Source organism: Tachypleus tridentatus, chromosome 8, assembly GCF_004210375.1.
Source record: "Tachypleus tridentatus isolate NWPU-2018 chromosome 8, ASM421037v1, whole genome shotgun sequence".
Lineage (NCBI taxonomy): Eukaryota > Metazoa > Arthropoda > Merostomata > Xiphosura > Limulidae > Tachypleus > Tachypleus tridentatus.
The window spans coordinates 152,312,404-152,338,564 of NC_134832.1; the positions used below are offsets into that span (position 1 = coordinate 152,312,404).

Below are 26,161 nucleotides of genomic sequence, written 5' to 3' on the forward strand. Positions count from 1 at the left end.
CAAACAAACAGAATGCATTTGCTGTCATGTATCCGGACCTTCCATCGCCCCACTGCCACACTGCCCTGAGCTCCCTGTACCCACTCTGTCAGAGAGAAAGTAGCCATCCTCAGAATAGAACAGCAAATTATAAGAGGAGGTAGATGCTGAAGATCCAGATTACAATTTCAGAGGTGCAACTGGTGAGAGAAACCAACACTACCCCAACCAAAGAGACCTCAACGATTTGATCAGAGATCTTGGTCTAACAAAGTCGAATGCCGAACTTTTGACATCTAGGCTCAAGAAGTGGGATTTGTTAGATGAAAGTGTGCAAATCGCAAGTCAGAGGAAGTGTCACCGACATTTTTCGAGCTTATTCACTCGTCAAGATGGGCTCTGCTTCTGCCACAATGTATTCGGTCTGTGCGAGACAACTGGAATTTCCTGTAACCCGAACGAGTGGCGCCTCTTCATTGAAGCCTCAAAGCTGTGCTGCTCCATAACGGGAATAAGTATCCATCTCTTCCTCTGGCTCATTCGGTGAACCTCAAAGAGGAATACAACAGCATCAAGACCTTGCTAGAATCCTTGAAGTATGATGAGTATGGCTGGGAGGTTATCAGAGACTTCAAAATGGTGACATTCCTGATGGGTCTCTAAGAATGCTTTACCAAGTTTCCTTGTTATCTTTGCCTTTGGGACAGCAGGGACACCGTAGCGTACTACTTGATTCATATGTTGTTTTATTCAGACCTTATGTAAATGAAAATGTGCAAATTTGCCCGTTTTTACATAGAAATTAGGTTAATTTCTAAATTTCATTATACAAGTCACAAAAGCAAAGTTTGAAGGGAATAATGGCCATTTTCTGTACTTTTACAACATGAGCAATTAAGAAATAACGCACATTATTCAAAATTTGTGTTACAGAGTGTAATTTACAGGAAAAAAAACCCTACTAAAAGCCATGTTACACTCGAAATATAAAGAACTAAATGACTTGCAGAAACAAAAAATGAATCTAGACCAGTGGTTCCCAACCAGGGGTGTTCGCACCTCTTTATTTATTCTTAAATAAATAATTACTATGAGGGGTGCGAGAACATATTAAAATTTTTTTAGGGGTGCGGAGCATAAAAAAGGTTGGGAACCACTGATCTAGACCATCAACCTTTCTGTTAACCAGAAGATAGCCAAGGAAGATCAAAACGTTCTTCTCTGCTTTATTATTAAAATTGTTAATAACCATACCAGCCGTCCTGAAATACATTTTACTTCAAGTGGGTTTCTAGTCATTGCGAATTACTTCATGGACAAGTGGAAGTCTGTGTAAAATCAGTTATTTTTTAAGCATGTAATAAACAAAAAGATTGAGTTAGAAAATTATTTTAATGAGATGCACGCTTTGTGTCTCAATAATAAACTTGCGCATGCGTGAAAGTGGGGTTTTTTGTATGGTATTTGAGATGGTTGTTTCGCCGTAACACGTGAAGAGGGAGCAGGCTCTGAGTGTGCTTTATAATCTCAAATTTTTAATTACGTAATACGTATATACACATGAATGTAACCATGTATATAATTTTCTTAAAAAGTTAAAGGTTCATTTATGTTTTTTATAAAGTAAGGATTTAATCTTATTAACTTCAGGCGGGTTTCATCAGATTTCTTCGTGCGTGGCTCGAGGTAAGTTTTGACCTATTCATCTCTGCCAAGTTTGTTACGTAGTGGCGTGAATAAATCCCGTTAAGCGTATAGTTTGTGGACTGATATTTCTGTATGGGTATGTTAGAAGTAGGCTGAATATTGTATTTTAACAAAAACCTTGACAAATAAAGGAAATGGTAAGTTTTATGTATTATTTTTGTTATAAAAATGACAAGGCATTATGATAAATGTTAAATATTGTTAGTAAAATGTATTTAATTTAGCAACATGAGTTGCGTGATAGTTATAAATTATTAATAATTTTTAATTAGTTTGAACAGGCATCCAGTTATATTTATAAAATAATCTATTTCGATATTATTATCATTAAACAATTAAAGACAGTCGGTGCGTTTATATACAGGTTGTTCGGAAAGTCACTGTGCACGTATATATTTATTAAAAAAACATGTTTCAGTATAGAATACAGGAGGTAAATATGAATGACAATTATAAACAATGTTGAAAGTGACCACCGTTGCCATCAATACAGACTTGGATCCTTCTTATTTTGTTTCTAAACACCGCTATCAGTTGCTGGCTTGAAATAGACTGAATGAATGCTGTTATCGCTGCTTTCAAAACTGCACAGTGACTTTCCGAACACCCTGTATATATACTCTTCAAAAAAAGAAACGCAAAAGGGATATTTTTTTATTTTAAAGAGAAATATATGTAATAACGTTACAAGCTCAGAGTATGTGATGTTACACGTGTTAAGGCACTGATTGTCAGACCAAAATGACAATAAAAGTTGGGCACTTTGAAAACGGAGGAAAACATCGGATTTTTGGCTAAAACGCATTCGTGTCCAATAAATTTGTTTGAGAGATCTGCATGTTCTGCAAATGCAACATGTGCAAAATCCCTATAAGAGTGACGGGTTCTCGGTTTCCATAGCTTGGAAGCAGGCGAATCTCGATCAGAAGTTACCAGAGCTGTGAATGTCCACCCAAGCACCATCGCAATGCTATGGAATCGTCACCAACAACATGGATCAACTTGTGGCCACGCCCACACAAGATCGCTACATTCGGTTACGTCACCTTCGGGATAGGACCACCACTGCGACTTCTACTTCCTCAACCATACCAGGGCTACGTAGGATTTCCGATCAGACCGTACGCAACCGTCTACGAGATTCTTAGGCCCCATGTGCAACCCATCATGGTGAACGTCAACGACGTTTTTCAACATGACAAAGCCCGTCCTCACACAGCCCGACTCACCACTGTCTTCTTGAGACACCACAACATCAACGTTTTTCCCTGGCCCTCCAGATCACCAGATTTAAACCCCATCGAACATCTTTGGGACGAGTTGGACCGACGTCTGCGACGGCGACAACCTCAACCGCAGACTCTACCTCAACTTGCAGCAGCTTTGCAGGCTGAGTGGACAGCCATTCCACAAGATGTGATTCGTCATCTCATCGCTTCCATGGGCAGGAGATGCCAAGCAGTTATTGATGCTCAGAGGGGGCATACTCGTAATTGACGTTGAGTGACGTTAAACTTCAACTAGTGAGCGTGGACTTCGCCTTTGCAGACTTTGGATGTTCAGCAGTGAATGTGCAAAGTTTCACACATGTTATACAGAACTACCCGGAATAAAGTTGTTAACAATGTGTCTCATATTTTGCCTTTTGCGTTTCTTTTTTTTGAAAGAGTATATATACCTGTGTGTGTATGAGAAATAGAGACAAATATATCCTAAATTTTCATTACTAATCTGTAAAACTAAAACGTACTCAGAACAAAGTTTATAATAATAAAGCCATGGTGAATTAGTAACCAACATACCATAATAAAAATTTGTTATGTGTGATTACTTCTTGACTTATCAAATTTGAAGACTTCCGTCTTCGTTTTCTCCAGCATTAATGCCTTTTGTGTGTCACGTTGAAAACTGCAGATTGTTTCCTTAAGAACATTTAAACTTGGACTCAAAAAAATATATTCGTCCTACAGACAGAAAAAGGTGGTTTGAAACTGGTATTGTAATCGTTACTTAAATCATTTTTGTAAATTGACTTTAGATTACGGATATAGAGGAAATTATCTTCCTGATAATACCACATTCGGTGTTGTAGTGACGTCACAGTAACTTGCATAGCTATTTATGAATTACAGTTATGGTGGTTTAAATTTGTTTATTATTATTTCGTCTGTATTCCAGATAGCCTTGTTAGTGATTCTTTAACTGTAATTTGAGTTTAAAGCATTTTCGGTTTTCCAACATTTATCATCTGAGCACGTGATTATTAGGGTACATCTTTATTTCCATTTATGGCTGTGTTATAAGAATAACGTACATTTACTCAGAGGCGCCGAAAATTTACCGATGGCTGCTGAGGGCTAGTTTCCTTTCCTCCAGTCAGTTCTAGTCCTTGTATAGGTTTGGACGAGCATCCGAAATCATACACAAATCCATTTGTTTGTCAACTTTTGGAAAACAGTGGAAAATTTGAGTTCGATAAAATAAAACTGGACATTGTTTATCGAAGGTTAACAGAGAATGTGGTGTTTCGAGTTTAGCACATTTCGAGAATGGTTAAACTTAACCTTGAGTACAATTTTACTTTAACTTTTGGGCTCGAACTAGTGAATTTTAATTTTTAAAAAGTTTTAGATAATATTATAAAGTAACTGTTTACTGGTATCTCTTTGCCTGAAGATGTGTTATGAAAACTAGTCAATAACTTGAATAGTTAACAACGCATGATACGTTATGTAATGTAATGCTTTCTTTAGACGCTTATTTCAATGGTGAAACGCGCAGATAGCTTAGTTGCTTTACGCCGTAAAACACGCATTATTTCCACCACATGCCTTGATTAATAAATTGAAAATAGCTAGTTCTTTCAATCCAAATACACTTCACTTGTACACACGATTATAAGGCAAGTAACCTCGCATATTTCTTCAGCTTTTTAAATGAAGTATGACTCCTTAACCTATTGTTTTAAAATTTTTAGGGTGTGCTACGTTACAGTGGTACAACTAAGCTGTATATATAGTTCAACATCTGGCACAAGGCGCTATTAAAACGTTCCTACTAAATGTTGCTTAACGTTAACGGTATGTTTATGTATATATATATATATACACACACGTACATTATTTGGAATATGCAGATAGCGTAGAAAGTAGTAAATAATACACATTTTATTATTGATACATACGAACATTTTTTCTTTGTCTCCAAAAAGAGTTGAACACATGAAAACTAAAAGTTATATAATCTGTAAAAAGTATAGAAATTTTGAGTTTTGTAGGTTTTTATTGGGAAAGGGTCAAATACCTTGACACTAGTAGTTACTCTAAATAGTTACGGTATTATCAAACTAATCGCCATAAAAAATCTCAAGCTGCAGCTTAACATTTAACAATTGAAACTAACGTGATCAAGTTGTCAGCAGCTGCAGTAAATCATCATGAACCTTACCTGCTAGCTGCTAGCTATGTGTATTATCATTATAATGTATAACGTAAGCTACTATATCAAGTAATCTTTGTCCATAGTTGAATGAAAAGGCCAGTGAATAAGTTCCAAGTTTGACTGTGTGGGTATTTGGGTATTGATGTTGTTAAATACCCAGGAGGGTCAGGTACATTTGACCTCTTCCTCCCTCCCGAACGATTATAGCGTCTGTCTTTAGGTTTTTTTTTTTTTTTTTTTTTTTTAAAGCTTTGGGCCAGAGTAAAAGTATAACATCATACTCAGGTCCATTTCAGGGCTCAGTCCATGCATGGACGAACAAGGAGTTTTTTTTTTTTGTTTTTTTTTTCCATTTAATTTTTTTTTTGTATTTTCATATATATATATATTTTTTTTTGTATTTTTTCTCCTTTTTCTCGATTGAGAGAATGCTACTACTACTTGTAGTAACACAAACACTCACACAGAAAAGAAAGTAATAATAATTATTATTATTCAATACTTGAATAATAATTCAAAAAGAGAAGAAAATAAAAATAATAATAATGATTAAAAAAAGAAAATAATAATTATAAAAATAAAAAGAAACAAGGACTAAGTGTCTAGTGCATAGTGGCCAGCTTGTGTTACATTTCTTAAATATATGTTAAAAGGGGAGAGGTATTTAGTACCATTTACATCATGTACGTGATATCTGTCGAGATCACACATTAAGTCATTTTTGTGCCAATTCTTATTGAAATATTTTAGAGAATTATGCAAGAGTCTTTCAGCTATTGTATCTATGTTTGCATACTTGTGCATGAATGTGGTTGAGGTGCTACGTGGTACTTTGTATGCTGAAGTTAGTACAGAATTTTGTATACGTTGAAGTTTCTGTACATGTGTGGGTGCTATGTTAATCCAGGCAGGTGATGCATATTCTATTGTTGGTCTAATGTACGTTTTGTAGATTTTAAGTATGTTGTCTGGTGATGTTCCTTGGATTTTACCTGAAAGACTTCTTGCATAGTTTGCTCTTTTCCAGATTCGTATCAGTACATTTTTAATATGTGGTAGCCACGTTAATTTTGAGTCATAGGTTCCAGTGAATAAGAGAAATACAAAACTGGGAATTTAAAAACCCACCTACAAATAGGGAGCGTAAAAAAAGTACGGATACAAGGCTGAAGATACTGTAGGCATTATTCACTTAAACTACAAATACCAGAATAGGGGTTTCAGCGGGGCCAAGTGCTTAGTATATGAAATCATGTGCATGTCCATCTGTAGGAGATGAACTTCATTTGTTAATGATTGTACTGGGTGATTTAGGTTGGTCAATATTTGGTAGTACACGTGTTTGTTTGACTTCTGACATGCGTTTCTATTTAAATATTATAACTAAGACCATAACAATGCACAGTTTTTATGATACCGGGTCTGGTAATCTCCACTACTACTTGGTTCGAAGTTATCAATATTTATTACATTAATATTACTTAGCAAACTGGTTGTTAGTTTGATTCGTTTAACACACTTATATTGATTTTATAATTTATGTAGAAATACCTGTGGAATGTTGGTAATTAATATTACAAAACAAGTTAAAAATCAGAAAAAAAAATTATATATTTCTTGTCATCACATTTATTATAATTTTTTAAATACAAAGTTTATAGAAAACTGTCGAATGTAGTCCAAAGGTGTTGTTCCGAATTATGGATCTACGGGTCTTTCGCTACCAAATAAAATATAATTGTCACGCTGATATTCAAATCCTGATATTCAATTAGTCATGAGTTTACGACTGGTTCTACCTTCCCTCAACATCAGCTCACCCAGTGGCATAGCATTTTGTCCGCAGATAAACAACGCTAAAAGTCGGGTTTCAATACCCATGGTGGGTAGAGTACAGATAGCTCATTGTGTAGCTTTGTGTCTAGTTACAAACAAACAAACAAACCTCTATATCATTTCTAAAATTATCTATACTTAGCACATACAACGTTTGGGTAGTTTTACGCAAATATTTGAAAACAAACAAACCGGCAGAAAGACCTTCTATGCTCTTACGAATTTATATTATTATGTGACTTGTTTAAATTAAAAACCAGTTTTTCTTTGTAACAACGGGATCAACTCCGGTATATAGAACCAACTTTATTTTACCAAAATTACAGTAAGACATCAGTACTTCACTGTATCCGTTAACAAGTATATATATAGTTGCTTTATTTAACTGTATTATTCAGTGATGTCGAGAAAACCCACTTGTAGAGAATATATATGCAAAAACGGCTCGTTTGGGTTGAGAAAATATTTTACAGAGAAGAGCGAACAACGTTTCGACATTCTTTGGTCATCGTCAGGTTCACAAAGAAAGAGGTAACTGACCGGAAGCTGACCACATGTTTGGAAGGGGTTGTGCAACTGAGTGTCGGAATGTAGAGGGCGGTGTTAGATGTATTCAGAAGTGTTTCACAAGCAACACAATTTCATTCCTAATAATTCTTGTTAAAGTAAGCTCAAAAATAAAAAGAGAAACTGTTTTCGACGCACATTTTTAGCTTAATATACAATGCACAAGTTTCTTAACGCTCAAATTTATCAAACTAAAGTACCAAAATAACATTAAGAAAAAAAAATTATAGGATCTGATACCTGTCGGCATCCCCTGAAAAAGAGATTGAGGGGCTGCGGAAACGTGTCGGATCTTTTATGTTAAAATAGTTTTAATCCATGTTTCTATTGGCTTGTATTTTAATACTTTTATAAAGCTATCACTCAGATAGTGTGTTTTATCATACCTACCCCTAAGTGGTTGTATCTATTATTTACTACTTTACTTTGGAGAGTGGCCACTTTCCCACAACTGTCTGCGGCTTCATGTGAGACTGGTGACGGGAGGTTAAGACTGATAGACGGTGTATTCTCACCGGAATATGGTTCCTAATTTCGCAGTCACCTCCGAAACCTAGGGTACGTTTTATATTGCACATTATACCCTGTGCCCTGAGGATCCTTTTGATTTGTGCAGCGTTTTTGATTATTGTCTGAGCTTGAAGTTGTCTTGTCCATTTGAAGTTATATATATATCATACTTTCCATTATACTGTGAGTTCACTGTGTGGGTATTTATGTTTGATACCCAGGAGGGTCAGGTACATTAGACCTCTTCCTCCCTTATACTGTGAATATACATTTGTTTGTTTGTTTAAATTTCGCGCAAAGCTACTCGAGGGCTATCTGCGCTAGCCGTCCCTAATTTAACAGTGTAAGACTAGAGGGACGGCAGCTAGTCATCATCACCCACCGCCAACTCTGGGGCTACTCTTTACCAACGAATAGTGGGATCGACCCTCACATAATAACGCCCCCATGTTTGATGCGACCGGGATTCAAACCCACGACCCTCAGATAACTAGTCGAACACCTTAACCCACCTGGCCATGCCGGGTGCGTGAATATATATTCATATATATATGTGTGTGTGTGTGTGTGTGTTTCGAAACTACAACCAATTACTTATCTAAGCCAAACTTGTAAAATAACGTTTTCAAATATTTAGTAAATGTATAATACAAAGCATTATTATATTTTAATAATTTCACTAACGCTGTAGTTAACACACATACAAAATTAGTTTTCTCGTAAAACAACAACTTGTTGAGAATAATTAAATAATAACTATACTGTTTTTGTCATTTATGTAGGATTAAAATCCCACGTTGACTCAAGCTATGACCACGGTACTGCATCATGTGGAACTTTGTGTGAAGAATGGATGGAAAGTTTTAGAAAGTTTTGTTGAAAAGTTTGGTTTTCGTTTACATGCAAGAAGAAGAACAGAAGTTGTGGTACAGAATGTTGTTAGGTCAGGACAGTCAGTTTTTGTGATCAACGAAATACTTCAAAAACGAGATTTCAAGTTTCGAGAAAACGCACGTCTTGATGAGAATTGGACGATTTCATGTTGTCATGAGACTGACACAGTTTTTAACGTAGCTTTACTCGTTAAAGATGTAGGGAAAACAACAGAACGCGCTCGAGCGAATGGTGCTCACGTAATCAGAGAACCATGTAATGTCAGCGATATGTGGGGTTGCGTGACATATTCAATTATAAAATCTTGTTGTGGGAATGTTTTCCACACACTCATAAATAAAGATAATTACTTAGGCCCATTCTTACCAGGTTTTCAAGTGATAGAAGATTCGAACGTACAAAATTCTAGAGAAACAAGTGGAGTAACACATGTGGACCACGTGACATATGTTTGTCGTCCTGGTGAATCAGATTACATACTTAACTGGTATGAACAAGTGTTTGGCATGAAACGTTTCCTTATGAACAGGTTTGTGTTTATTTAGTCCATACTACCTTAAATGAGACTTGTATATATGATAAAAACAACAACAAACAATTAGCAAAGTGATTTCGAACTTTAGAACACAAACTTTTCCATTAACATTGTCCCTGTTATAATGAAATAGCACTTTATTTGTAAACTAAAGATTAAAGGGCATTGCAAGTATTGGATTATATTAATTATTTATCATGATTCTACATCATACTAATTATTTTAGAAATTTTTCTGATAAGTCAAATGAAATTTCATATTGCAGGGGACTCTAGATTGATTTCTGAGACACTCTTGGTAGATTACTGCCTGAAATGAATGTTCTATGAAACAGGCTGTATGGTGCCTGGTCCTGAGTTTAGATGGCCTATCCCTTAGTGCTGCAAATTCAATCCTGTGGAGAATTGGAGAGTTTATCTGGCTGAGTTCAGTGCTGAGAAGAGGACTGGTACCAAAAGACCAGTCTCTGCAGGTTGAGTAGGTACCTTGAGAGATGAGTTCATTGAGGTACTCACCACTGAACTTCTGTGAATGCACCTGGGAATAAGGAACATATGCAGTCTTGTAGAAACCATGTTTTTTATGATACTTTGAGTTAACAACAGACTGCAGTGGCAACTCCAACAATGAAAGTTGTACTGCATGTACTTCTACTGTGGAAAGTCAACAATGAAAGTTGTACTGCATGTACTTCTACTGTGGAAAGTCAGCCTTATTTTGGGCATGCCAAGCATCTGCTTCCACAGGACTGGAATGCAAGGCAACTGCATTCGTCTCCAATGAGGGCCATAAGTATGCAGGCCCCCCATTGGGGTATTTGTTGCCACAAGTTCTGCCTATGGAACACTTACTGCAGACACATTAAATGCCACCTTCTGAAAGTTGTTAAAACCAGGAAGAGAAAAGCATATGTGGTGATGGGGTATTAGTAGAGGTACTGCCTTTTACTGTCTGATCATAATTGAAGGAAATATTGCACTGTGCAAAGCCACGAAACACTTTCATTATGGCATTTTACAGCTTACTGAAACATATTTCAATGATATGTTTCTTACCAAAAATGTTTTTCTTGCTTTTGTGTTATTCCAACTTTAAATGCTAGAGATTGTGGTCAGATAGGAGTGAGGGTAGCTTAGGGTGAGGCATATGTAAAAATAGTAGGATTAGTTTAGAGTAATAAACTTTGAAAGAAATTGTACCAAAACTTTGGCTGATAGGAGGCAAATTGGGTTTACATTTATATTAATAAATATAATCCAACATATAAGCACACCCTTTACATTCCTACACTCAATTACACAACCACCTTCAAACATGTGGTCAGCAATTGGTCAGTTGTCTCTTTCTTTATTTGTAAACTTGACAATGACTGAAGAAGGTCGAAACATTGTTCACTCTTCTACGTAGAGCTTTCTCTACACGTACCGGCTCTTCTACATAGAGCTTTCTCTACACGTACCGGCTCTTCTACGTAGAGCTTTCTCTACACATACCGGCTGTTTTTTACATACATATTTTTCTCTACAAGTGGGTTTTCTCCTCATCACAGATGATTAACATTAGGAAAGTCATGTAATTGAGAAAAATCAATTATCAATAAGATGATACAATCTCTTACTTTCTGAAAAATGTGAAACATTTTCCATTGGTTTCAGAGAATCATGCCAAGAATCCGAGTGATGAGAGTAAACCATATGGCACAGTGTTCGTCAGATTTTATCTTGATTTTCAAGGATAGTGGGCTGGTTCTATAGTCACTGAAGAAGTCCTGCTGAGTTTAGATTGGATTACAGTAAAGGCAACACAATTATTTAACCCATGGTTGGTAAAGTTATCATATGTCTGAACTTTACCAATGATTACTTATTTTGTGAAGCCTGAAATGAAAATGAGTGAGTTTGACTTGGACATTACTAAAGTTGTTCATGCAGTAGTTAGAAGAAAGCTGTATAAACTGTTTTATTTCTGAACACACTGGTTGGAAGATCCAACAATTCTCCTTATTGTGCTGTCTGTTTTCAAATTTCTTTCAGGTTTAAATAAATCATGTAATGATACTATATGTATGTATGATACATGTATGTGTGGCAACACATGAAGCACTGATGCACAGAGAATGGTGATAAGTAATAAGAAAATATGAAAGAAATAAGATGATGCGAGATGGCTTGAGACAAAGAATCTGATCTCAGCATTAATAGTAGATAAACATTAGGTTTATGGTGATGAAGGTACTATTAGAAAGTATAGTGTACTTGCCATTTTCTTTAATATTAATTGAATGTTCAATTTTAACACTGAAATGTTTGGGTGGTTTGTGGATTTTTGTTGGAAAAGTCAATGGTGACAAAGAGGCTTTCCCTTTCCAAGAGAGAGAAAACATAATTCAAATGGGGTTTCCAAGAACACAGTTTGGGGACAAATAAATATAGGGCAGTTTCCAACAAGGCTTCCAGTCAATGAAGTGCACAAAAAACCCAAATGATGATGGAACAAATGAGTCGGAGAGCTCATCCAACATTTCTTTCCATCAATGAGGGGACTTTGATCTGGAGATCTGGGACAAGTAATAAGACCAGGAATTCTTACATCACTGTGGTAGTAGAAAAGTTACTTGCAATCTGTGGGAAACAAAGCAGAAACAGCTGGAAATAGACCTTTCATCCAAGCCATTGAAGGTGAATGCAAACTAAATCAGATTCTGGTGTTCAAACATTGTTCAGGAAATAGCGGCTAAAGGAACAGAAGGTCTGGTTTCTTTATAATTGGTAGAAAGATTAGCTAAGGTAAAGGACCATTCATCTATTGCAACACAAGAGTAGATTTAACCTGCAGGACAGACTGGTCAAAGGTAAGAAGAACTTGACAAGGGTCTGTGCAAACCTCAAGGTTTCCATGGACAGTAGTCAAATGATAACAGATGTGCTGGAAACTCTATTAGTGGAGTTTCAGTGAGTGGAGCAAAGCCTTGACCATGAAAATTAATGAAAGTATACATTGTACTATATCTACTAGTTCAATGTGAAGTTATTTTTGTACATTTTGTTTTTCTTCAGTTTTTGGAATGATGTGCCATGGCTGTTGACACACATGAACATATATGGAAGAATGAAAATTTGAAAGGTTATTTCTATGTATTTCATTCTTGTAAAGTTTATGAACATTATGTATGATAGTGAAGGTTTCTTTACATTTCCTTGATTTTAATTGGATTTCAAATCATGTATTGATTCCTTTTGTGGATGGTAATAATTTACTAAGGATGTGACCAATTTCTGAAAGAGCAGCTGCTTTGAAGTATATAGTTTTTGTCTTTCTCTGTGTCTGTACATATGCTCATTTAAATATTATGTTGAAAATAATTCAGTTATTGTAAAGTGAAAAGTTTTAAGTGTAATTGTTTAAAAGGCTTTCATGTCATTCTTTTGCTCACTATTTTTTTCATCTTTCTTTTAGGATGAGTTTTTTTTATTCTAATTTATTAGTGTATTTGTTACTTAGTTTTCTTCTTTCTTTATGAGTGTATTTGTACATTGTTATGTGTTAGAGTTTTTAAATACACTTTTGTCTTATATTTTAAAGATTTAGATGGAAAATTTGTATCTTTTAACTTTGTTCCTGATCTTTATTCTGTTGATGTGTTTTGTAACTAAGCTTTAAATAACATGGTCATTTATTGAAGGGTTCCTGTTCATGTTTCATTTAAGTGTTTCTAGGAGTAACATGAAGTAAATGTGCTCATGGAACATGTTGTGACTAAAAAAATGATTTATTTTTTCATTTTTGGCCAGCCTGAGAAAGAGAATGGAAGAAAGAGAATGCATCATGGGTTTGTACTTTGTGTTGTGATGTAACGTGTTGTAGGTTTTGTACCTTCTGTTGTGATGTACAAGTTTTAAACAAATTACATTTTTGTTCACTTAGTTTCTATACTTTTGACAACAACATGTGTCCAGTACAGAAAATCATTAACATTACTGTGTTATAGTTGCTTTTTTTTTTTAGTCTCTTTACTATTGTTTTATGGAGCATCTGGTATATTCATCATTGGCCAAAAGTGACCTCCAACCCATGCCATTGTGGAACAAAAGTCAAGAGGTGTTACTGTTTACTTGACATATTATTAGCTAAATTTGTGATCTTTCTCAGTTCAGTTTTCTACAAGATTGTTAATGAGAAGGACTTACATTTTGGAGATAGACATATTTAATTTCTCAAAAATCACGTTTTGAGAGAAAGTTTTGCTCAATGGTTAAATGTACTCCAGGAGAAAGGACCTTCCCAGAGTCTGTGTAGGCACATGGATTGCTTTTCATTTGTACAATAAAAACTGTCCACTTTTCAAAATTGTCATGATTCTTTATTTTACAGTGCAGAAACTATTTTTAATTCTTAGTGAATCTACGATTATCTGCATGTCTGTTTATGTAACACTTGTGGGGGAAATTGATTTATCTGAGAATATAGTAACAACATTTCAACAACACTGTCAGTAGAGGCATACAACTTACCAGAAAGTTGCTGAGATGCTGTTGTTGTATTGGTTTCTATTATTAGGTGTTTTTTATTAGTAATTCCATGAAAATAATAATGGAAAGTCCAAGTCATTTAACAATAGCAAAAGCATGAATCCTTCAAGTTACAAGTTTAGCATAACCACCCTATACCAGTAGGCAGTGGTAACATCAGGTCTTCAAATATTTGTCTGGTCCTTCTTCCCACTTAATAAACACAACTTATACAACACATTAGGTAATAGACATATTTGAATTAGAAAATTTCATCCAACAAAATATCATTCAATCTCCGGTTGGTTCTGTTACCTCGATTTCTAGCCAGTTAGGATAAGAAGTGAGAAAACATGAAAGTTGCCTCTAGGGAGACAAAGTGGTGATTTAACATTAAGATATAACATTTTTGCTATATCTTATTTTAAAAAAAGAATAATGATATTAATGAAAATTAACATAGGGTGGTTTTGATTAGCTACATATTTTATTTGTCAACACAGAAAAAAACACTGTTTTGTCTCTATGATTTGTTAAATAAATTGGTGGTAATATGTACTATGATGGCATAAGATAGCCAGTTTGTTTTTTAAATCCTAAAATACCTATATTTATATAGAAAAATCATGCCATTCATGAATTGTTGTTTTAATTGGCTGTGAGACTAGTTTAAGAATCATTCTGAAAATTAATATTGTGATTGTTTTATTTGTTCTGAAAATTTTGATTAATCGGTCATTTTCACTAGAAAAGATGATGTGAAAGAAGGACTGATCATTGATGGTCAAACTGGAATGAGATTGAAAGCCATGGAGTACTGGTACTGTGCTGAGGTTGGTCTTACCTCTGCACCATCAACTTGGCCAGAAAACCCTGATGGCAAAACTGGTCAGAGTGTTATGTTTGTTTTAGCAGAATCCCTGTTTGGTCAAGGTATGTTTCCTATCATAGTTGCTGATTGTATAAGATGAAAGAACTTTTGTGTTTTTAATAACATCTCATGTAGTGCGAGGTTGTTATTTAGCTATGGTTTTAATGAATAGTTTTCCTAATTCCAAGAACGTCTCCACGCACGCACAGTTTTCCTAATTCCAAGAACGTCTCCACGCACGCACAGTTTCTCTAATTCCAAGAACGTCTCCACGCACGCACAGTTTCTCTAATTCCAAGAACGTCTCCACGCACGCACAGTTTCTCTAATTCCAAGAACGTCTCCACGCACGCACAGTTTCTCTAATTCCAAGAACGTCTCCACGCACGCACAGTTTCTCTAATTCCAAGAACGTCTCCACGCACGCACAGTTTCTCTAATTCCAAGAACGTCTCCACGCACGCACAGTTTCTCTAATTCCAAGAACGTCTCCACGCACGCACAGTTTCTCTAATTCCAAGAACGTCTCCACGCACACACGCACAGTTTCTCTAATTCCGAGAACGTCTCCACGCACACACGCACAGTTTCTCTAATTCCGAGAACGTCTCCACGCACACACACACAGTTTCTCTAATTCCGAGAACTTCTCCACGCACACACGCACATTTTCTTGAATCCTGAGTATCTCTGTCCACACTTTTCAAATTCTCATTTAGTGTTTTGTTCCTTCACAATTTCTGCCCACCTGTTTGCAGATATTTGGGTTAATGTCCAAGATAAACTGTAAATGGTTTTTATGTTATTTTAAGCAGGAAATAGCTGAACAAACATCCCCTCAACCACAGCAAAAACAGATAAAATAACAAACATGAAAACATTGAAATCTACCAGCCTTGTTTGAATATAAAAGTTCTATATTATGAACTTGCATTTAGAAACCACTTGAAGTAGATATGTTTGGGTAATTTTATTTATCATGTTCAGGGTCTCTTTTCTCACTTCATATCTGCTCTTCCCCATACATAATTGATTGGTACATACAGCATAGTTGGGTATATCATAACTTACTTTCTGAGAGTTGTTACTTCCATTTAAGGACATTTTCACCAACTTAATCAAGGTTAAGTGAAACATATTTTTCATTAATAAATGTGTAATTTTCCCCAGTTGTTGTTGGAAATAATGAAGTTTGCTTAGAAGGTAGTAAGCTCTATAAACAAAATTATTAATTAAGTTTATTTTGTATTTGGTAGGTGTAAAGCTATTTACATGACTATACAGCCCTGGATATGTAGGTTTATGATAAATACGTACTTCAAAATATGTATCAGAGTTATTAATTTCTATATTAAGATATGGTAATCTTAAGTTATATATAAACAGTAAGTGTTTATATATATGGACTGTGTTTTATTCATGTAGTCTAAAAAATTATTTTTGTTTTGTTTTTTCCCTTAAAAAGTATATTTTACATACCAGTCCTACTTAACTGGGTTAAAGGTACAAGGACAATTATTTGACCAGTACTTTTCATAATTAACCAAATGGAGGTTAGCAAGGCAAGGTGGTAATTTTAGGAACCATGCAGATGGTGGATATATAGAAATATATGGCAAACACATTTATAGAAGGGAAGAAAAACAAACTAAAAGGGGTACTTCGAGGTGACTTTAGCATGACATTTGCTTATTAAATGATGTCATGTAGAACTGGAATTAAAAATGTCTGTTAGGGCTTGACAACTACACAAATATTAACACTTCAATAATAAATCGTATTTAACATCGTATATCATGTGGCATTTAAGGTAATTGAAAGCATGTTTTTTGTTGGTGTTTATTGTCTACTTTGTGTGTCAATTGTCTGATCTTAATGGAATTGTCTTGGTTTTCTACATATCAAATTGTTTTTATTAGCAAATGGACTTTTATATTTATGCATACATTTGATGCAGTAGGCTTCATTTTATTCTTGTATAAGAACCTTTTAATTACATGTGATAAATAATTTATTAAAATGTAAATAAATTGTCTCATTGGTCAACTTTGCAGCTTCAAACCTTAATAGACAGTTTTATCCATGTGATTTGATTTAATAAAAAAAGGTACATTTAATAAACAAATGTACATTTCTAGAAATGTACAATTTATAGAATTTAATAATCATTTAATTTTTCGACTTTTTAATCAGTTAAATCCAACTAATCAGTAGTGTCATATGACACTTGGATAGATGAATAATCAAAAATAGTAGTAATAGGAAGCTTTAATTTTGATTAATTGATTACTTTGTTGACTAATCAAATTAATCATGCTATTGATTAATCAATTACTTTATTGATATGGTTTATGGATGAATTTGCTTGACAGTAATAAAACTAATATTTACAGAATAACTCTTGTATAATTCTTAGCATTTATTTTGGAGGTTTAGTCTTGCATTGTGGCTTAGTCTAACTTGTATTTATAGAAAATTCACATGTGGAGACATTTCTACGTGAGCATGGAAGTCCAGGAATTCAACATATTGGATTGACCACATCTAACATGGTAGAAACTGTGGCTTACATGTTAAATAGAGATGTAATGTTTAGGAAACCACCAGAAGCTTATTACAGACAGGCAAGTTACTAGGCCTACTTAAATATTTCAGGTCCAATATTGGATATTAGTTGACTAGAAAAGTTGCAAAAATTATACAAATAGTAATGGATTATATTAATAAATAAAAAATTGTTGTTAGAAACATATTTGAGTGACAATTGGGACTGCAGAAATTCTTCTATGTCAAATTGATCTTCATATATCTATTATTAATATAAAATCAAAGATGTTTTAAAATAATATCAAAGACCTAGAATGAAGTGCCTCCTTGAAGACAAAAACTATCTTGGAGCTCATCAGATGAGTAGGTTAATGTGAAATGAAATATTAGGTTGAGGAATAATTCGTGAGCGTTTTTAAATAATTTCATTCAAGCATTACATGCAAGACTATACAATACTTCAATGCATGAACACATTACACCCAAAACATTTATTATGATACTTTATTTCATGTAATACCTAGGTATATAGTATGCATTGTTTTAAACGAAATTGCAAGAAATTAAATGCGAAAAGCAGATGGTGTCGAAAATGCTCGATTTTGTCCACTTGACATTCCATTTAATGAGCTGAAAGTGAAAGCAAAAATTAAAGACATAAGAAAATCAAATGCACCATCTATTAGAGCAAAAAATTATCTACCAAATGACATGAAATATTTTGCGAAAACGTTTCATTTATGAATATATTTTTTTAACTTGAAAAACGCTCACGAATTATTCCTCAACCCAATATCTGGAATCTATTTATATAATACAGTACAATAATTATAAAGGTTTGTTTGAATGCTGAAAGCCTAATCACTATTATAATGCTCTTAACTGTTAAATGCAAACCTGAGCTTTCCCATTGAAAGAGCATGTTAGTCAAATGCTTCTAATGACTGAACAACTTGTTTCAGTCTTTGTATAAAAGCAACAGTTCTTTTATAAAACAATACAACACTTAGCTTAGTATTTCTCCACTACTTTACTATTAACGTATCCACTACAGGTTGTTCTTTCATATTAACAAATGATAAACTAACTGTTTGTGTCTTTAAATGACTTTTCCTACAAAAACTAAATATTTATAAACAAATTGACCTCTGATGTAAAATATATCATCACAAATGTTCATTGCTATGTCAAACAAGTTTTTCTGTCCTGTTATCTTAAAAGCAGTTATTAGTAAAGATCTTGTTCATTTATTCTTGCACAACTTAATAGAGAGAGAGATTTCTTCAGGTTAAAGGTTGTCTCTAATAATTCCTATGTCCTAACTCTCATCACCTCCTCAGTCAAAACTTGGAATCTCCCACCTAAATATGAAGAATCAGTTTGTGTCATATAATAATTTGGAACCTCACCCAAATCTGAAGAATCATGTGTTTCATATAATAAATTAGAACCCTGCTCAACTCTTAACAACAAGTATGTTGTTAATATGTCATATTATAATAATAATATGGAACCCCATCTAAATGCAGAAAAACCATGTGTGTCATATAATTGATTATATTTGTTATAGTTATGCTAAGCTTATTATATTTGTTGACACTACATTTGTCCTATCAATTGCTGAAGATACTTTTCACTCAATCCAGAGCTCTTCATACTGGCTTGGATACACCAAACACAGTAATTGTTGGAACACTGTACTATAATAATCATTAGTATAACAAACTAACACTTATTAGAAGCTAGCGAAGCATCATTATAATTAATTATGAGCTCTGGATCAATTGAAATGCGTGCTGAAGTTATCCAGTGAACAATTTACAACATAACTCTAAATTATCCACTATCGGACACTTGCCTATGTCATGATCAATGACCACAATGAGAGCATCTATTCACATTTGATATGATGTTCAAGTTAACAGTATGTTACTCGGTCTTTTACTGGGTATTTTAAGATGAGTAAAACAGATATGGAATGACGGTAAATTTGTTTTTCATTAGGTATTCTGGGTGTGGGTGTTTTCTTATAGCAAAGCCACATTGGGCTATCTGCTGAGTTCACTGAGGGGAATTGAACCACTGATTTTAGCATTGTAAATCTGTAAACCTACCGCTGTACCAGTGGAGGACTAGGTAATCTAAACAATATTTTGGCATATATTCCTAAATTTAATGTATGAAAGTCAGAGGCTACTCTGGGCTTCACTAAAATCATGTTTTTCAATTTGTCCACTTTTTGCTGGGAACAAAATCTAGCATTTGGTAATTTTTCTCATCTGTATTTAATACTAGTAAAATTAGATCTTTGATATTTCATTTGCTGTACAGGTGAAATAGAATTTCATGTGTCATACAAATGTCAGTTAAATAGGTAATAAATTAAGCTGGCTCCTGGTTTTGGAAACTGGTGACAAAATTCTGAGGATGGCAGTTCATTTGGCTCCAACTCTATCAGCTGGAACACCTCCTCATTTAAGTGTACATTATACAAAAATGTTGAAGAGAAAGAAGAATTAATATATCATTAAAGGTGATCCTTCAAGAAACTGTATTAAATCAGTTGTTATCTCGGGTGCATTAGCTAACATATATCCCTCTCCAGTTGTTCAGTAATGAGCTTTTGGGCATATAACACTAATGTTCGAGGTTTGGCACCTACAGTGGGTTCAGTACATATGACTCATTGCACAGGTTTTGTTCAACAACAAATAAACAATTTTATATATTGATCATTATTTGCAAAAGAAAAGCAAAAACTTTAATTGTAAAATATTTATAACCAAATTTGTTTTTACACTAAAAAATTCACATCTTTTCTTTTGTAGTCTTATTTATTATATCAATGTTTTCTTTCAATATCAAACTGAGGTGGAGTTTTTTCTGTGCTAGAAAGATGTCCCCCTTCTCAGTGTCACAGTGATATGTTTGAAGAATTACAGTGCTATCATCCAGGTTTTGATATTCGTGGTGGGCACAGAACAGATAGCCCCTTGTGTAGCTTTGTGCTTAACTACAAACAAACAAAAGAAAAACATAGTTCAGTCCAGTTAATGTGTGTAATATTTTTCCTTTTTATTTGTTCAACTGTTGTTGCTTTATTTATCATTATACAATTTTATTTTATAAAAAGATAGGAGTAAGGTTCTTCTAGCAGTCAACATAAACTTTCACCTGTCTTGATTTGCATTTCTATCTGTTTTTATATTACATATGTTAGATCTTTTTAAGACTGAGAAATATTCTATTTATACAAATCTTTAGTGTTAACATAATGATATCTTTCATGTTGATTTCTTATTAATACCCTGGATATCTGGAATGATTTCATAATTAGTATTATATATGATTTACACTCAGTTGGAAAAAACTTTTTATTTAATTTATTTCAAAGCATAAAATGTATCTTTCTCTGTTAATTACATATTGTTTCTTCCAAAGACAGGACTATCACCTGACAAATGCAGTGTAATTTATTGTGTTAAATTTGAAAACTGCATAAAGCATTTAAATAAGGAAGATTTTTCTTTCTAAGGTTATACTGTTATAAAACCTGATAATTTTAATATATTTCTGTTCGACGATGTTAATGTTCTATTGCATTTGTAGAATAATGTATTTAATTATCTGTTCTTTTCACAAAAACTTCTTACTAAGGTTGTAAATAATAGGAAATCTAATGATTTAAATAATAGTATTTAAGCTCTGTTAATTAATTTTTGGTACTTGTTTATGTCTGAACTTTTATAAAATATCATTTAAGTACACCTTTCTTTTAGAAATGTTTTATATCTATTAAAAATGTTTCACTTATTTTTTTGTAAATGCAAAATAACAAAAGAAGTGTATATGATTGACATTTTTAGTTGTGTTTTTGTTATAATAGTTGAGCAAACAATGATTTATAAGCCAAAGTAAAAGCTTTATTGATGGGGAACAGACTATGTATTTTTAATAGATTGGTTTGTCTTCTTCAGGTATGTATTTGCCTTCCTGTTATTAGCATAATGTGCTTCTTACTGAAGTTTTTGTTTTTTTCAGCCTGATATAATACAGGATGTTCATGCAGTAGGACAAGATTTGAAGGTTTTACAGGATCTTGGTATCCTATTGGACAGTGAGGCTGACCCAACGGTTGAGACGATGTATCCCACTGGACACAGGTCTGATATGTAATATGCAGTAATTCCTGGTAATAACATGTATTATAACTTTAGTATTACTTAAAGTAACAGCAATGGAAGAGAAGCTTAACATTGTTGCTGTTTGTGATTCTGTGTGTATGTGAATAAGGTCATCATGTTTTTAGGTTTCCCTTATTAATTGTACACTTATGTGTATGTGTGGGGGTGAGATTGATTATTGTACTCTTTTAAGAACATGACAGGTTTATTATGAGTTAGGGTAAAATATAATTTACTTTGGTGAATTGTTAAAGTATCTATATTTCTGTTAAAAGTTCATGCCTATATTTCCTTCTTTTGATTGTTCTTATAATGGAAAACTGTAGGTTTTTATTCATCGGACATCTCGAACACTAGAAAGGTCTTGACCAACACTTTGTAGTACTTTTTTTTTTTTTAAAGTGGCATTTAAATGCTATTCATTGCTATGGCAATTACTTGAAAGGTTTGAAGTTCCAAATATCAATACCTCATCATTACCTCCTGTTAATAGCACTAAGACTTGTGTACTTATACTGGGGAAAGATGTCTTGTAAACTAAATTGAGTTTTGTATTTTTCAGGCTGGATTTATAAATTCAATAACAATGATTTATTGCACATTAATTATAAAAATAAGACTGTACTGGATAAAAAAAAACTTTTAAGACTGGAAACATTCTCTTACATTTGACATGTTTTGACGTCTCGCTACATCATTCTCAGGAGTGTAATGTAATGGAAGCATCAGACCTATTTGTATACTTACAACAAAGCGCCACCTAATACAATTGTACAGTTTACATTTTTTGATATTAAAGAATTTCATGACCTCTAACCATATTTCTATCAGATCCATCATTCTTGTTAAATGATAACTCATGATTAACCTTGTTGTTTTCCTTAACTTCACATGTAAATTTGATAGAATTGTCAATGTAATTAACAAAAGTAGCTAATTTTTCTTTACCCTGCCACTATATCTCAGCCAGTCTTCTAGTCTTTATCTAATGCTTCAGTTTCAGAATTGTCCATAAGCCACATAATAACAGAGGTCATAGTTAACTTAACCTTTGTTCTCTTTATGAACTTTACAGTTAATTAGAAAACACAAATTGTCAACATGTTTCAAGAAGTTTAATTGTGTTAATTATTGCTAAAGCTGAATTTTCATGTTTTTATTACATCTTCTGAAACATACCATGGCTTTTTACATGGGTAAACACTAATCCAACATCAAATGGCACTTAGATATCTTTCTGATCTATTGTTACATGCTTAGTTCTTTCAACAGATCGTAACTATGTATATATTTTTATCCCTTAAAAGTGTCAAGTTTTTCTACATGAATTTTGCTACACTATGTGTTGAACGTTTAGTATCAGATACAGCAAGTCTAAAACTGTACCAAATCTCATGAATTATCAGTAAGACGTATAGTCTAAGTAAGGTAAAGTTACTTGGGGTTAATCTTTGCTATTCATAAAGTGTTAAAGTTATACTGTTTTTAACTTTTACTTTTGGATGAAGTTTACTTTTAGGATTAATATTTATATTCTTGTACAGACATTTTTTCAATGATTTGTCAGTTGTAGAATCGTAAACGTTTTTATTAATAATTACAGTTTGGCCGTTTCATCAGACTTGCAAACACATCTGGTTTCTTTGAACTCTTCAAAACTTCAAAATCCTTTTTGTTATTTTTGGTATTTGTTTGTTATACACAATAATCACGTTATTAGGAATGAATGTTGTACATTAATAAATAATTTTAAATTCATAAACAGAATTAATAATACAATGAAATTGAATGAACAAGAATTTATAAAATATTTTAATTTTTAGGAGGAAGAATACTTAAATATAGTGATATCTTTTATTTAGTTTTGTAACATTTTTTCAGCAAGCGGTGGGAAAAAACAAAATACATTTCTTCAAATTTCAAACTGAAACTGATTTATGTAAATTTATGGACAGCCCCAGAATCAATCAGTTTTTTCCCTCTTGTGAAAGAATGTGAATACTGACAGACAGTGTATCTGCTACTTCTGACAGTGGTTAAACATGGATGCCAAAATTTGGGCATCAGTTTCTTGTAGCAGGTACTCAAATATGCCTTTTGTTAAAAGAGAACCAACTAACATGCCTCTCTTGTTAGTATATATTGCGATACTCACACACAATGATTTTTAGTGTAGCCTTAATTTTCTGTCTTGTATATGAACAACTCTGTTTTTAGTTGTGTCTAAATACATTGTTGTGAATTAATTTCTTTTCTTGGAAGCACTGTAAAACCTGTACATCCGTTCATACTATTGTCTTCCCACACCACAGCTTAATGGCTATAGAGGTGGATTGTATTCAACAATGATATATTGACCCAAATCTTACACTTCTAACTCGTGAAAAATAAACCTGGCATTCATTTATTGAGATGGGAAATACTGACTTAACTATGAAGATAACAGATATTTGGTGGTTTTGATGATAGTTATGGTGTTCTCAGTAAAAGACTAGATGTGCTATGTGGTTAGCTGTGGGCTAAAACAGATTGTGCTATTAAGCCAAATCTACAATATTTGTTTCTAGTACTCATTTATTTTGTTGACCTCAAGCTTGTATTGAATCTATGGACAGTAGACTGGTATTTTGTAGTAGCCATTATGTTGTTTAATTGTTATTTTTCAGCTTTGTCTTGGCCTGAATTAGCTGATTACATGTCCACAGTAGACAAGGACACAATACAATTCTCTCTCTAAAAAGTCGGATGTGAAGCATGTAATTTGTTGTTAACCATAATTTTTTTTTTATTTTTGTAAGCCTTTCAAGTAGGTATATATATATTAACCATAAACAGAGTAAAATATAGATAAAATTAACTTCAAACTTATGCCAATATTAAACCATAACCTATAAAACGTCATGTTAGAGCTAATTTTATTTTTTGCTAGAGTTTTTTTATATAATTATTTCAAGGTATTTATTTTTCAGAGGGTGTACTAAATTTTAAAAGCTATGAAAATGAAATGTAGAGGTCTCTAATGGAATTAATGGTGTAGTGTATATACAGTTACTTTGATTTCTATATAAATAGTAATCGTTATAATTTTAGGTACTTGATGCAGATCTTCACGCTGCCTTTGTTTGACAGAGAGACTTTTTTCTTGGAGGTGTTACAACGCCATGGAGCACGTGGGTTCGGAACAGGAAATGTCATGGCCCTAGCTCGCTCTATAGAAGGAAAGTAAAATGCTGACAGACAAACTAAATATGTAATAGCTAACTATTGTGGAGGTTTGTAATATTTCAATATTAGTTAAATAAGGGACTTGGGGCTACTTGAGATATGGGATTCAGGTTTGTTGAACTTAGAAAATTTAAATCACGTGGGTACATAAAATGACTCTTTAACATGATAGAAGCTTGTATTACATTAGCAATTATTCTGGTAAAACTATAAAAAAATGGTTTGCAGTAGAGGGAGTTGTATATTCTTTATCCTTTATTTATGGTTTTTTTTAGTCAATAATCTTCAATTTTCAAATAACCTTGAAATGTTTTCAAATAAAGTTTGTTGTGTTTGACTGCTATCTCTGTTTCACAAATGGACCTAAATTAAAGATCTGTTAGTGTGTGGTTAGTACATTTTCATAGATAACGCTTCCACTCTCCTTGGAAATATTTAAGATTGTATTGTGATATGTGATTGAATATGGCTTATCACATGTAGGACAAACAACATGTGTAATTAGGTTTGTGTGTGTGTACCTACATGTGTATGCTTGTGGCAGTGATCATGGAGAAAGTACTACATGCACTTCATTTATTTTAATGTAATGCTGACATATTACAATTAAAGGATTTTTTGAGTTCAAAAGGAAAAGTAGGAAAAGAGCTTATACAAAAAAAAGACTGGGCAGTAAACTTGGAGATGTACCATGTAAAATGTAAACGTAGATGTACCACACGTAAAATGTAAACGTAGATGTACCACACGTAAAATAAAATGTGTAGGATATATTTCATTCCAGATTTATTTTAGATAATAAAAGCTATCACACAACATTCAATATAATTGACAATGAATTGGGTTGAAACAAACTAAACAATATATCTACATAAAAATATTTCTACACTAGAGCAAAATGTAGCTAAACGCCCAACAAAATAAAAAATACTAACTCATACTAAATGTCATGAAACTGATTTCAATATGGCTGAAGGTAAGAGCTCTCAGGATATTGTTTTTGTGGGTTCTCAAGTTTTCTTTAATTATTAGTAGTCTTCCATTCTGTTAACATGGTGCATTTTTTCACTTCATATTTAATTTGAAGAACCTATGGGTAAAAACAAATTAAATCATGTAATGATACATGAAACATGCTACACCTGCCTTATCCAGTGCTGATGAGGTTTTTTCTCCCAGTAACAGGGTTAATCAGGCCAACTGACACAAGACAAATGTAGTAGTGGTATAATCGTTATATTTGTCATCAGTTGTCTTGTATAGTGACTGTTATGGTGCTTTGAAAGTGCTTCCTTCTTTTTCAAACTGTTGATGTGTATAGATTCAAACAGTGAAATAAACCTAATAAGTTGCTAGA

At 33.4% G+C, this 26,161-nt stretch overlaps 1 protein-coding gene across 3 annotated transcripts; it reads left to right on the forward strand.

Moving 5' to 3' along the window:
- The first annotated feature begins 1,416 nt into the window (after positions 1-1,416).
- On the forward strand, positions 1,417-26,161 carry LOC143223759 (4-hydroxyphenylpyruvate dioxygenase-like protein). Of its 3 annotated transcripts, none has more exons than XM_076452157.1 (6): positions 1,417-1,665; positions 8,823-9,463; positions 14,726-14,910; positions 17,321-17,472; positions 21,437-21,558; positions 24,670-26,161. In XM_076452157.1, exons 2-6 carry the CDS (start codon positions 8,850-8,852, stop codon positions 24,803-24,805), a joined length of 1,209 nt encoding a protein of 402 aa, XP_076308272.1. In that variant the 5' UTR covers positions 1,417-1,665; positions 8,823-8,849; the 3' UTR covers positions 24,806-26,161. The 3 variants fall into 3 exon arrangements, with proteins under 3 accessions (XP_076308272.1, XP_076308274.1, XP_076308273.1); XM_076452159.1 differs by having other exon boundaries at positions 21,437-21,587; positions 24,670-24,808; XM_076452158.1 differs by lacking the exon at positions 1,417-1,665 and adding an exon at positions 1,672-1,823.

What these genes read in the sequence shown, in the direction of transcription:
- LOC143223759 (XM_076452157.1), top strand. Translation starts at nt 8,850, where the DNA reads ATGACCACGGTACTGCATCATGTGGAACTTTGTGTGAAGAATGGATGG. An exon ending in CAGAAGCTTATTACAGACAG is followed by an intron (nt 17,473 to 21,436) that starts GCAAGTTACTAG and finishes TGTTTTTTTCAG; the next exon opens with CCTGATATAATACAGGATGT. An exon ending in ATGTATCCCACTGGACACAG is followed by an intron (nt 21,559 to 24,669) that starts GTCTGATATGTA and finishes TTATAATTTTAG; the next exon opens with GTACTTGATGCAGATCTTCA.